Genomic DNA, 15,307 nt, shown 5'->3' on the forward strand with positions numbered 1-15,307 from the left:
ATATGGGGGAAGGGGTCGATGTCGGTGGTAATTTTGAACTCATGCAGACCCCCAAAGACGATATGAATATTAATTCATTTATTATCCATTTACACCCAGTTGGGACAAATTTTTCCATACTGTAGTGTTATCTCCCGTCATGGAGCACTCGTATAGTGTCAGAACGAGCAGTATATGAATACCACGTTTTTATCAGATCAAGGTTAGGAACTGTTTCAACTTACAATACGAGTGCTTTTGAAGCATGATATTGGAGTACCGTTTAGAGAGGTATTAGCATTAGGAAATTGTCCCAACTGGCTGTCCATTTATCACAAACGTACCAAGATAAGTATACATCAACGTGAAAAGTAGTCAACCAAAAAAATATCTTGAGAGCTTGAAGCCCCATTACACACTCAATCTCAAAGGTCGAAACAATGATACTTTTCAGTACTATTGTGTACTATAAAATGATCCCACATATCACGAGGATGCGCTTTCTTACATGCCCGGCCTCCCCCCCCCCCTCCCCCACACCCCACCCATCTCCATCTGCCCACACAATACCCCTTGTAACTTAAAGTTTAAATATCCTAAGTAATTATACACTGTTATTATAATATTAAAATGGTTTATAACTTTTGAAGCGAAATTGTGCAAGTCATACAAAAAAAAATATTGTTCTCTATTACTAGTTATCAACAACAACTGTGGTATTTTTTTTCGGTTTCAGGTTAGTGATGCAGCTTTTTCCTTATAATGTCATTGTTGGTACACAATTAACGTGAAAGGAACTATATAAATTCTGTCAGTATCGACCTGTTACTAAATAGTGTTTTCTTCATAAATATTCCCCGAAAATATAATTACCCTCGACCTTGATATTATTACTTTTAATCTGCTAACACAGTTGAACGAATTTCGTGCATTTGTGTAAGTATACACAACGAATACAATGAGTGGATTGTATACGCTATTATAAGCACAGGCACAAAGTTATCGTACGACAATATATATACAACGTACCACGAACACATTACCACCAACTATATCGCTCGAGTACCGGAATTTTGACAGAAACATGGAGTGTTTCAGATATTTTCTGATATACATTTTAACGATTTACGCCTTCTCCGCGGATGCTGCACCTTCAAACAGGCACGTCAGTTCAGAGGAAATGAACAACCACGCAAAGGTATTGGAAGTGTTGTATACTTTTCGTATATAAAACTATATAGTAACGTGTATGTTTTCAGGAAGTTAAACTCCTGCTGTCAGCATGTATGGTTATTTTAGTGTGCACGGGTGACAATACGTTGAGAGATAAATTCTTTAGTTGAAGGATGTCTTTATTATTGTCAGTACGTGTCATTTGTACACGGTATACAGATCATGTATTTAAAATAGGCCTAAGTTTATTACTACCGTTGTAACACATGTGATTTCTAAAGATATTAACACTTCAGTATATACAATATGTGGTCTCAAATGACCTGTTTACGATGCAAAACAGTATATATACATTCCTTGAATTATTGTCACTGTTTTCAAGTGTTGGACAAATGGAGTAGGGACGTATGTCAATGTCATAGGTTCGTGGTTTGGAGTGTATCGTTTGAGACATTGTTGTACATTAGACATCACGGAAACGTTGTAAGAGGATTTACCGATATAGAGAGATAACCATTGCGAACTAAGTAAAACCCTTAAGCGAACTAAGTAAAGTCATTGTTCTGAAAGGAAACCCTTAGGCACAAACATAATTTTGATAAATTGTAGACAGTTACAAACACTCCTTTACCACTTTTTAGTTTTTGACAACTGACCGTTTAAAACAGGCGCGGCGGAACGGAAAAATTATTGGGGGGCTAATGTGTGGAGACTATCTAAGCGGAGCGCCACCATCGGTTGGCGCGGAGCGTACAAGAAAATTTTGGGTTTTTTCAAACCCCCAGATGGCCGGAAACGGCACTTCCCGAGTGTTTTATGCTGCGAATACCTAGCCCTAAAATATAGGTCTCAAGCCTGCAATTTCTCAGATTGCACGTAAAAGTCTGTGAAAACATTGTAATTTGTATATCCGATGGTGTTTTAAGAGAGTAGCTATTACTCGTAGTGTACTCGCGAAGACGTTTTTGAGTGTAGTAAGGGCAGTGGCGGAGCTAGGGGTATTGGTCGGGGGGGGGGGCAAGAATGGTCTGTAGGGGCGCTTTCGACACTATCTAAGCGGAGCGCCATCACAGTTTGGCGCAGAGCGTACATAAAATTTTTGAGTAAAGACACTCCCTAGATTGCAGGAAATGACCCTTTCCGGGCCTTGCTAATTTGCAGATAAACGGAGAATAAATAGGTGTCGTCGCCATTTTGTCGAAAAATTACACCAACAGAATATGACAAATGTCAATAGGTATATGAGAGCGCAATAAAATAGTCAATAATCGCGAATAAGTAAAAAAGAGCGCCAGCAGTCCATTTGAGTCCGTCAGGGGGGGGGGGGGGACATCCGCCCCTGACTGTATATATGGATGCTCCGCCACTTAGTAAGGGGATGTTGAAGAACTGGCTGAAATGAGGCAAGTCATTGGCCTAAGACGAAGTTGTGTTACGCTTACCGATACTCACACTCACTGCTTCCACTTTTCACGGGGCGTGAAGACGCGGTTGGGGTGACAATGTGGTCTATAGCAGGGGACGGGCCGAGGGTCCCCCAGCAATTACTAAAATTATTACACCTATATAGTATACTTGTGCATCGGACAGATCGACAAGTATGCATTGCAAAATGGGCAGATGCGTGCACGTTTCGGAGCCTTGGTAAATATTGGGGGGGCTTATCATGCATTTGCCCCCTCAACTTTTTCATTGGGGGCTGAGCCCCCCCCAAGCCCCCCCCCCCCCCCGGTTCCGCCGCCACTGGTTTAAAATAGTTGAGGCTCATCACTTAAAGTGCCTGTACCTTGTAGTATAATGCACATAGCATTATTTCAGTTACTCAGATGCAACACAGAATTTGATGGGAAAAGTAAGACTTTTATGGCCTTAAATGACGTTTATGTGTTACAAATTTCTCAAGGACATTTGGTCTTGAATGAGATCATCCAAGTGTGTTTTAGAGTTTCATTTGAAGCGAACATATTTTGGTCGAGTTATGAGAAGTTATAAAACAACAGATTAACATTAACATTTCGAGGAGCTGATGTTATCATCAAAATGAGCTTTAATGGAGCACTCCAGATATATTGTATTTCATGAATATTGTAGACTTAATACATAAGAATAAAGATTCTTAAGTCAAGGGTAAGATCAAACCAACGGTCTTCGCCTCAAACGTGTCTCATTTTGATTTTTTTCTTTGTCTAGGCTTATATCATTCTACTATGGTATGCCCTGATCAATATCATACAATATGGGTGTTTGCTTGGTTCACAACATTTTCCAATCCCCAACTATCCATTGTCCCATGTTCTTCATGAGAACAAAAAAACAAAAAAACATGCGTGACAACAGCTGATTGAAGTGAATTGATATTCATTCGCTTCTTAAATATAGTCCCACAACAAAAATACATGTAGAGGGTTTGCAAGCCGCTACAAATATCATAATAAGAGGAATAGCTTGATTTTGTTTCTTGTTTGTTCATTCATTCATTTATTTTTTCATTCATTCTTTTACCCATTTATTCATTTGCAAGGATCTTTACGAAATAAAATTTAAAATTCTTTTCTTTGCTATGATAATGTTGCAGTTTTAGTGTCTGCATTTCGTCGACTATAAATGTGAGTCAAAGCTTTGCAGAAAAATTGCTGACATATAAATCTGAGAACAGATTAAACTTGTGACGGCACATTAACAATTCTTTCGAAAAGGTGCGGTTAAAATGTGTTTGTTTTGTCTTTTTCTGGTCCAATTCCTCCTCCCCCCCCCCCCCCCTCCTTTATAATCTGAGTTTAAAAATAATTGCGGTTATTGAGGTTTTCCTTTATCTATAGAAGATCGAGGGTCTTCATTTTAATGACAGTTTTGTCACAGCATACAAACCGCTGCAACAGAGTATAGGATATTCTACGGAGTTGTATATTTAACTACAATGGCGATATTCTGAAAACAAGTGAAGCTTGCAATTTGGACCCTGAATTCTCCGGCGCAGTATACTTAGATTTGATGGTATATCTTGTATGATATAAATGATTTTAGTGCTAGCACTACATTCGGAAAGTAATATGTGGCTAATTGACTTCTTTTTTGAAATGGAAGGAATATAATTACTATATATTATATATATATTTTTTTTAAAAAGGAGGGGATATGTCCCTGATGTCGTATACGGGGTACAAAAATAAGAGCAAAAAAAAAGTGGAATTTTATAGACGTGAAATGATGCATTTTGAGGTATATTTCGGTCTATGATGAGTTCTATCCGCAAGGTTGTGCTAATAAATATTTTTTAATGTTTTGATAGAGTTGGAAAGGTATACCACACCCCTCACCCCTCGACCCATATATCCCCCCCCCCAGATTCTACACTGATTTTAGATTCCCTAAGCTGAAATTTTAGTCTATAGTTTGTAATACCACCCCCCCCCCCTCCACAACCTTCCTCCCCATCATCCTCCCCTACATGTAAATAAGACCCTACCGGGTTCTGCACCGGAACCGATTAAGATAGCTCCTTTTTTATCACAGATTATAGAAGTCTATAGTACAATTTACCGTCTGTCGCTGTCATAAGGCTGTTTTCGCATTTGGATTTTACAGTGTCTACAAACACTTGGCATTTATTTTGTTACGATTGCTGGAAAATTTCAACCAAATGTCAATAGCTAAAATTTGTTCTTACTTCGTTTAAACGATAAGTTTTTCTCTGAGAGTAAGGGGATGTCCCTCTCCACACCCCCCCCCCCGACCCCCACACCCCACCCCATAAGTAGCTTACAACAAGAAGAAAACAGAGGAATGTAATAAATTCCAAAGAAATTTTGGATTTTATTACTCTTTCTGACAAGTAATTTTGTGCTTGAAAATTGCTCGGAGAGAACACGTAATATTGTGTTTTCATATGAGTTTTCTACCCAATAATAGCTAATCCCCTTCTCTTGAGGAATACCTTCCTAAGCAATTAGTGATAGGTATTTTGAGTGACTATAGGCATATGCATAACGATCAATACGTGATTGTGTCAGTGTCCAAAGTGGTTTTCATATAGAATTTCTCTTTACAATACTTTGAATCTATATCGTAGGCCTATATATAACTTTAGAAAACAACCTCAGATGAGCTTTACAAGTGATTTTAAAATTCTTGTTGACTTAAGCTGATAAGTATATTTGACATATTTGGTAATGACTATCTATTGTTTTCGTCCTTTTTTTTTCTTCTCTTATTTAAAAGTATCTTTTGTTATTTACCATACAACGCCCACCATGACAAAAGGAAAGGAAATAAATTGTAAATTGCTTCACGGAATACCACAGCTTCAGTGTATCCAGGGTTGCGCTTTTCATGTGAACCTATATAACTGTGCTGTCTTTGTATTGTCATTTTAACTTAATAATAATAAATTGCCAGACCATGTGTAGCATGTACAGGTCATGATCCCGGATCCTTGTAAATGATTAGAAAAGAAAAAAGACAAAACAACCATTTTTTTCATAAATTTTTAGCTCTTGCATGGGTTTGGTAAAAAAAATGTTCAAATGACTGATCACGATCAATGAAAAGGGTTTCGGGTATTAGTTTGTTTTGTGTCGAATGGTAATTGTTTTTATTTAACATATTTCGATATTATAATATGTATGTATATATATATATATATATATATATATGGGTGTGTGTGTGTATATATATATATATTTATATATATATATATATGTATCTATATATATATATATGTGTGTGTGTGTATATATATATATATATTTATATATATATATATATATATACATATATATATATATATATATTTATATATATATATATACATATATATATATATATATTTATAAAGTACAGGAGACCTGTACTTTACGTGCTCCTCAAATCCTCACAATTTTGGCATCTTTGTTAATAACAATTTTGTTTTGCTTTCTTCTGTAACTACCGCAAAAAGTGACGCTTCTGTTATCTACAACAACAACAAATTATGTTGTTAACAAATGTGTGTGTGTGTGTGAAAGATTTGTAGGAAATAAATGCTCATGTCTGTCCATTTTTAGTCAGTAGTACACTTAATTTTATGTCTGTTTGTGTTAATATGGCGCTCGAAGACCGATGTTTATTGATAACCATTATCCTTGAAGAATGAAGTATACACAACTGTCACCATAAAATGAGAATTACGGTGCGTGCACGATAAGTGTTATTCATCCACATCTCAACTCCAATATTCTGAGTTGTGGAGGGTAGACTGTAGGGGCTGGAGTGCATACGAGGAGGGGGCAGTGGGGTTTGAACGGGTGGTAACAGTAGCCTTTATGTATTCTCCTGTTGGTTGCACTTCCTTGGTTCAAAGGATCGATGATCATAGATTGTAACAACAGTTTTTTTAATTCTTCTATTTTTCTCTCTTTCTTTGTTTTCTTTTTTTAAAGGATTGGTTGATAAAATATGGGTACCTCACTGATTCTTCAGATGTGACGTTATTTGAACATACAATGGCTATTATGAATATGCAACATTTTCATAAATTACCAGTCACTGGGGTCATAGATAGAGAGGAATTCAACATTATGCAAAGGACAAGGTGTGGATGTCCCGATATGATGGCAGATGATGAGATGCAAGCCCTAGGAGATAACGCTACGTCTGTCGGACAGCTAGAAAGATTCAGAAGATATGTAGTTAACAGAGATCGTGACGTTTGGCCGAGTAATGACCTAACCTATCGGTAGGCACATACCATTATGTTCACGGGGGGAGAAAAAAGCACTGTGGGTGTGGGAAGTGTCATCCCTCTCTCCCCTCACCCCCCCCCCCCCTAACCACCACCCCCCCCCCCCATGTAAAATCTGAAGTCGTTCTCATACTTCTCAAGTAGGAGGATCTTAAAGATACAAACATGTAACATAAGTTACGCAAAACTTAAGCTAAAGGTATATAGGCATTAGTGTAATCGATCTAGAAGTTGGTTATCCACAGTTTTGTTTACCAGTATGAATATCTCGATTTACTTTGCAATTAGTGTTTTTACAATGTATACTTTTAATGACGTCAAATGTTGATAATATCACATTGCTTTTATATCTGATATTAAGGTTGAAATGTTCAATCTAAATACAAGATCATTATCTATCTTCATCATATAGATTTAACGATTTTACATCGGACCTCCCGAGTACAGTACAAGAGGAAGAAATGCGCAAGGCAGCGAGTAAATGGAGCGCGGCGTCGCGTCTATCCATTACTAGAAGTTCCACGTCAACTTCTGATATTCAGGTAGCATTCCGTAGGTTAGATCACGGCGATAACTATCCCTTCGATGGACCATTTGATGTCCTGGCACATGCATTCTCGCCTGGAACTGGTTTAGGGGGCGATATTCATTTTGACGATGATGAACAATTCACGGTTAACTCAGCTACTGGTTAGTTCTACTTTTTCCAATATCTTCATGTCACCAAATGTGTTATAGAAATATATACCGAAACTGAAATACAGAATACATTAATTTTACACTCTCTCCACCTTCAGAGCACTTTTTTACCTTTTAGAGATAATTTATTCAAGCAACCAACAGCTTCGAAGGAACTATATATATAAAAAACAGCTGTATATTTATTCTAATTGTTATTATTATTATTATTATTATTATTATTATTATTATTGAATTAAACCAGATATTAGTTGCCACAGGTTGAACATTACCTTTATACATTCTTTACTCAAGTCCTACAAAGCTAGTAGGTCCTGCTTGACATTTTAATCTTGTTACCATTTATTGTTTTATCTCTGACGTTTTGTGAGTGCAAGTATATACGGGTATGCGAAGATGCTACGTTGCGGGGATTGCGAAGATGCTGCTTTGCGGTGGTGGGGTGGAGGGGGGGGGGTGTTAGCATTGGTGGAGGTCCTGGGATTCTGGTGAAGTTTATAAAGTTTACAAGATTACTTTAATTGTGTTCCTTCCTGTTACAGGAGCTGATTTCACGTTCATTGCTTTACATGAAATGGGACACAGTTTAGGATTGGAACATTCTAACAATCCAGATGCTGTCATGAGTATGTTCTTTACTAACAATCCTTCGGATATACAGCTACACAACGATGACATAGCAGGAATACAGTCACTCTACGGTAAGGGAGACAAAAGCTTAGCCTGAAGGTGCTGAAAATAAAACATCAAATATATATATATATATATATATATATATATATATATATATATATATATATATAAATATATATATATATATATATATATATATATATATATATATATATATATATATATCATGAGTATATGTATATATATACATATATTTATATATACATATATATATATATATATATATATATATATATACATACATATATATATATATATATATATATATCATGAGTATATGTATATATATACATATATTTATATATACATATATATATATATATATATACATATATATATATATATATATATATATATATTTGATGTTATATTTTTATATTATACTATATATATATATAAGCAGAAGATGTATAGGGCTATTCTGTATACATCCCCTACATACGTACATACGTGGGAAAACCTTTCCCTGGCCCCTACATCCCATTTTGTTTCTGTCGATTGCTTTTTCCCAATAATCGCACTGTTTGAAGAAAAAAAAAGCCTTACGGCTATAGATCCGGGTTTTTTGTTCTTAATCGTATAAACGAAGTGTTAGAAATATTATTATAGTTGAATGATAATGAAAAAAAAATTAAACAATATTTCGCTGAAAACAAGTAGGTATTGTCTGATATATACGTGTTATATTGTTGTTGTTTTTTATGGGGGAGGGCGGCCTTATTCTTTAGAGTGCGCTAGGGAAAGGACAGTCAACTTCCTTCTAATTCAGGTTATGACAGCAGCGAATACTGTATTTTGGAATAATATTTTGGAAATTGTTTGCTTCTGAGGATTTTAGCTTCAGCAGTCACGTGAATATTCCGGTACAATACTGCTGACCTTTGACGTCCAAAACTTCCCAATTTTCATCCGGCTTTTCGAGCGAATAGCAAAGTAAAAAAGATGTGTTTCAGCGAATCGGTTGTCACACGATCTAATCATTTGGTTACTTGCCATGGGCAAGTAGACTTTTTGAATAGGGTCTAGGGTCTAGAGTTCTATTATTGGACGCCATATGTGCGAAACGTCGCATACATTCTGCTGTGTAATATCTGACATTTTGTATTCCCTTTTGACTTTTTAAGTTCTATTTTCATGTTACCTAGGTCGCCCGGAAGGCGTTGAAGCGGTTATTGAAATAGAAGTTGCAACAGTTCCAGTTACGTGCACTAAGGTCTATGACGCAATCGCCGACGTCGGCGCCAGTTTCTTTTTTTTCCGTGTAAGTTTCGGTTTCTTGGTCTATTTGCATCAGCTACCTAGACCACGACCAATATCAATACTAATACTAACAATACAAATACTACTATTACTTTTAAAGTACTACTACTACTCATACTGTTACTACTACTACTTCTACTATTACCATCATTACTACTACTTTTTCCACTACTATTACTACTATTTATACTAGTACTACTACTACTACTACTACTACTACTACTACTACTACTACTACTACTACTATTACTACTACTGCTGCTACTACTACTACTACTACTACTACTACTACAGCTGTTGCGACAACTATACTACCTCTACTACTGATACTACTACTACTTCTACTAGTAGTACTACTACTAGTAGTACTACTACTAGTACTACTACTAGTAGTACTACTAGTAGTACTACTAACAATGAAACTATTACTATTAATACTGCTACTACATAATGTTATTATACTATTACCACCATACTGTTACTATTACCATTACTACTACTAGTACTACTATGTTACTACTACTACTACTACTGCTACTACTTCTACTACTACTACTACTACTGGTACTACTGGTACTACTACTACTACTACTGCTAGTATTACTACTAGTACTACTACTACTAATACTACTACTACTACTACTGGAAACTCCACTGCGATCACTGTCCCCTGATTCACCCAACAGTACTAATGTATCGCCTTTTACTCATAGGAAGGGAGTCTTATCCAAGCTACCAATTCGTTTACTCCTATAAACCAGCCAATAAGTCTTGGGTTCATCTTTCCGGGTGGACCGTCCAGGGTGGATGCAGCATATGTGTCAGATACATATTGGGTCACAATTTTTCAAGGTAACCTCTTTTGTCATATTAAGTTACATTTTAAGGTTCGTGTCATCTAATTATCCTGAGACCACGGTTCTAGTTTACATTAACTTTGTCATATCTCAAGGACTTATCCAAGGACCTTGTCATTTATAAATTCATCGTATCAACAAGCAAACCATGACCTTATAATATATATGTATGTATATATATATATATATATATATATATATATATATATATATATATATATATATATATATACATATATATATACATATATATAAAAAAAAAAAAAAAAAAAAATATATATATATATATATATTTATATATATATATATATATATATATATATATATATATTTATATATATATATATATATATATATATATATATATATATATATATATATATATATATATATATTTTTTTTTTTTTTTTTTTTTTTTTTTTTTTTTTTTTCATTCAGACATAAATGGCAAGCAAAAGAAGAAACCACTTCAAATTTATCTATGTTCGAACTTTTCTAATTTATATTTTAGGATCAACCTACTGGAGGTACAATTTCCAGACATTTGCCTTAGATCCCTCCACCCCGTCATCTATTTCTGACTTTGGAGTCCCCGTCCTGTCGATCGACGCTGTACTTTACAAGAATAACGAGGTTTATCTGTTTAAGGATTCATTCTTTTGGCGATATTCTACAATCACAAGAACGTCACAAGGTCCTAAACATATCCAATCCGAATGGGGTGCAGTCACTACAGATGCGTTAACACCTTTGACCTCTGTATTTTACCAACAAACACACGGTAAATATTAATATTAATAGTTTTGCTTGGATCTCCGTTGAAAGCTTTAAAGTAAAATGCAGTGCAAGGACCGTTGTATAAATTGTATAAATTAGCCCTACTTTGCATAAACGAATCGGGACTGAAGCTATAGGTTAACTGTTGGTGAGGGTGATGAACGGTTTAACCCCACTCCCACCCCCCCCCAATAAAAAAGTTTGTCTGCACATGCTAAGAATAAAATTATATATTACACAAATTAAATTTAAATTGCGGAAATTATAGCACCATTTTGCATCTATTACCCCCGTACCAGTAACCAAACATTTCCAAAAAGGGAGGCGACACCCCTACGCATAGACCCGTTCCCTGACAGACTTCATTAGAGTATCCCCCCCCCCCACACACACACACACGCTCACGCACACTCACACACATGTTTGTTTTACATTCAGACCGAGGACCCCATTGTATTTTCCATTGTTCAAATCCATGTACCCTAACCTTAACAATACCCCATACACAGTGGCGGAGCGTCCATACAGTCAGGGGGCGGATGCCCCCCCCCCCCCCTGACGGACTCGTTTATCTTCGTTTATCTGCAAATTAGCATGGCCAGGAAAGGGCCATTTCCGGCGATCTAGGAAGTATCTTTACTCCAAAAAATTCTGTACGCTCCGCGCCAACCTGTGCTGGCGCTCCGCTTAGATAGTGTCGAAAGCGCCCCTGCAGACCATTCTCGCCCCCGTTAACCAATACCCCTAGCTCCTCCACTGCCCACACAATAGAATTCTTCCGAGGACGGAATGACAGGTCATTAGCATTGCTGGAAAGACAAATAATGGTCCCTAATGCTACACCTGCAATATGTCATCCTCGAATTATGTCTTAATCACTAAGACATCTCATCGTCTAATGTGCCTCTCTTCAATTAACCTTAATGAGGTATTTGGGAGATTCAGGTTAAATAATCCAAGAAAGAATGTCTTGCATCCTAAAAACCGTGACCAATACTCAATTGTATTTAAGATTACACATTAGTCTTGAACGTGACTCATCAAGTTGTCACCTCCTGATAGCATATTGTATCGCCTCCCCTTCTCCGCCCACCCCCCCCCCCCCCTTCCCCACCTACCGGAAGGCAATACTACCACATATCCTAAATATATAACAGTATTGCTCGGTAAAAACAGCTAAAAATTCGTCAACATTATTTCAAAAGTTGCAAAATATATACTTGAGCGTGTTTCTCTATAACGACTTTGCAACGTACAGTTTTGTTTTCATTTACAGATCTACTATTCTTCGTTAGTGGGACGACTTACTGGACCTATAATTCCAATAGAGTATTCCAAAAAACTGGAGATCTGAACCTTGATCACACAAATGAACTTTGTGTATGGTGTCAACACCCGCAAGATCCTGGAGCAGCTCACAACATTGTACCGAAGCTTTTAATCACCATTATTGGTGCAATATTTGCCAACTTGATAAGTTCATAGTGTACGGTGGCTATTCTACATTTTGAAAGGTGACACAAGTTTTAAGGGAATTCAGATGGAAGAGGTGATTGATAAAAACAAAACAAAAATATGCTGAAAATACTCCTCCGCACCTTCTTTAATCATCGACGACATAACTTTCTATTGTTTTGTTAACAGTATATACATTAAATGTTCTAACAAGAGACTATCACATTGTATATTTTCATATATCGAAGTGTATGCCGAAATTATTTAAATATTCAGTTAATTTCTGTATCATAATTTTTTTTGCGATCCTTTTACCTGTGACAATTGTCATGTTACTTATACACAAACCTACGTTATAGTAAAGAGATATAACTTTGGTTAACAAAAACAGTAAGACTGCTATGAGTGGCTGGATTATTAGGTCAAACACAAACAAGCGGAGATCGTTTGGTCAGTTCCTTAGAGGCAACAAAATGAAAAGTCCCTGCGGATATTTGTAAAATATAATTAGTAAAAGTAAAAAGGTCTGACGTTTCGATCCTAGCCGGATCTTTTTTATCAGAGGCTAACTGAAACGAAAAAAAACTAAGAACATATTTAAAGAGACACAAATGGACGGATAGTCAAATTACAACATAACATATTTAACAGTAATTCCTACTTAGGATATGTATATAGTTTTAGGAATTATCATTCAAGAAAACGATAAAAAAAAGATATATGTATATATATATATATATATATATATATAAAATATAGTTATATATATATATATATATAAATAGTGTTATAAATATATATATATATATATATATATAACTGTATTTTTGTACTCAATTGTAATTTTGTATTTTATTGTTAACTGTTTGTATTGTACTATTATTTTTCCTTCGTTTTTTAATCCTTCTTTTGATTGGAGCTTGAATATAGTTGTCCGAGTTCCAAAGTAATTTTTTATTATTGGTTGAAATATAAATATACATATACCATAAATAATATTGTGACCATTTATTTAAGTCTATAATCTTCTGTCTGAATCGGCCATGAATGATGGTTAAGTAAGATGACTGCACTAATTCAATAGTGACAAAGGGAGTTTTTTGGAAAACCTCAAAAGAGGTTCCAGCCTTTCCATCAATTACAAATGTTTCCTTTCTTAATGAAACGTACCCTTGGCATTTTTTTCTAATAAGCAAGTGTCCTTTTACTAGAAGTATTCAAGAAAAGACGTGATAAATGAGGAAAAGAAAAAGATAATTATAAAGTAAGGTTGTCTTGAACCCCCAAAAACCCACACCATTTAATACTGCTATTTTGGGTGAGTTTGTGGTTTTCTCCATACATCAAAAACATGTGAAATTGTCCCATTAAATTCCTCCTACCTACCCCCCACAACCCCTCCCCCTCCTCCTCCTCCTCGGACAAATGTCTACCACAATTTCCAATATTGTGCATGCTTTTAAACAGAAGGACACTCAACGTTGTTAATCACTATCTTTATTTATTTGTTTTTTAATTTTGCAACAACAGAATATTTTCAATTACAGTTTCCTTCATTTCTCACAAAAGAATATTTAAGGGAAATTTTTTAATTACCTTTCATTAACAAAGAGAAGCAATTCTAACCCATGAAAAGGGGCATTCGGTTTCTTGTTTTTCAACAAACTTCGGGCACGTGCACCGGTCCGCGGTTCCGCCATACCCGCCCCCCCCCCTCCCCACCCTCTTCTCCCACCCCCTGCATGACACGTTAACGGCTCTGAATCCTTGTTCCCTACTTGACGGTAACCATGTGACCGTTACATCAATTGAAGTTCCACGAGTCCGTATCAAGAGCGACTATATATTCTGTACTACGTATGATCTTGATTCAAGACGGTAAAGCGACCTCCATCATATATTGTATTGGAATTGGTGTTGTTGTATTGTATTGGTATTGTTTGGAAATTTAAAGTTTGAGAAAATGAATGTTATCTCGTTCAGCGAATTGGACCCCAGATGTGGAGCTTTGACAACTTATCATGCTCAAGAAAGAATGATTTTTCATTGAACTAATTTGTGATAAGAAAGGAAAGAATTAAACAAACATTCCACTGGAGCTTTGCTCCTTCACAAAGGAAGTTTTCTCTTTGCAATCTAAAGCAATTTAATGTCTTGAATGAATCAAAGGTGACAGCCAAAACGTATACGCCTATTGTTCATTAGCTCTGTCTAGAATCCAACATCCTCTGCTTCTATGAACTTAGTTACGGAGAGACGCATTGCTTTCTGCTTTCACTGCGTGCAACGGGTAAGCATTTTCTTATGTTTTAATCCAAGCCAATTTTAAATGTTTCAATGTCCGATAGCTCAGTGGGCTTAGTAGCGGACTAAGAAGTTGACACACAGAGTTCGAAATACGCTAAACATTGAGGAATATAACAATCAAATATTTGAATTCCTTTCTGTCTTCCAGTCAAGTCTTTAAATATTAGTTCAGAAGTTAGTTTTCCAGTTGACTCCTTGGGTAGCGCTAAAGTCTAAGAGGAAGACATTGCACTAAGTTAATGGTGTTAACCGTGGCTAGGGCTCGAGACAGGTCGGTTGCTGTTGAAGCAAGCAATTTAGCTACAGGAAAATCCCTTTAAACATAGCCTCAATAGAGATACCCAGTGTTAGCGGCCTCAGAGGGATGCTGTTCACGTTTCCGTTTGTC

The 15,307-nt window shown here is 36.0% G+C and overlaps 1 protein-coding gene across 1 annotated transcript; it reads left to right on the plus strand.

Moving 5' to 3' along the window:
- Nucleotides 1-915: 915 nt before the first annotated feature.
- Nucleotides 916-13,322, plus strand: LOC139980936 (neutrophil collagenase-like). Its single transcript, XM_071992992.1, has 8 exons — nucleotides 916-1,177; nucleotides 6,570-6,865; nucleotides 7,284-7,561; nucleotides 8,113-8,271; nucleotides 9,409-9,524; nucleotides 10,237-10,375; nucleotides 10,892-11,161; nucleotides 12,434-13,322. The coding sequence occupies exons 1-8, from the start codon at nucleotides 1,064-1,066 to the stop codon at nucleotides 12,640-12,642; spliced, it is 1,581 nt and encodes a 526-aa protein (XP_071849093.1). The 5' UTR covers nucleotides 916-1,063; the 3' UTR covers nucleotides 12,643-13,322.
- Nucleotides 13,323-15,307: the final 1,985 nt, after the last annotated feature.

Source organism: Apostichopus japonicus, chromosome 15 (assembly GCF_037975245.1).
Source record: "Apostichopus japonicus isolate 1M-3 chromosome 15, ASM3797524v1, whole genome shotgun sequence".
Lineage (NCBI taxonomy): Eukaryota > Metazoa > Echinodermata > Holothuroidea > Aspidochirotida > Stichopodidae > Apostichopus > Apostichopus japonicus.

Bases quoted from the DNA above. Each gene is read 5' to 3' on its own strand.
- LOC139980936 (XM_071992992.1), top strand. From the start codon at position 1,064: ATGGAGTGTTTCAGATATTTTCTGATATACATTTTAACGATTTACGCC. The intron at 1,178-6,569 runs GTATTGGAAGTG...CTTTTTTTAAAG, and splicing joins AAATGAACAACCACGCAAAG to GATTGGTTGATAAAATATGG. The intron at 10,376-10,891 runs GTAACCTCTTTT...TTTATATTTTAG, and splicing joins TTGGGTCACAATTTTTCAAG to GATCAACCTACTGGAGGTAC.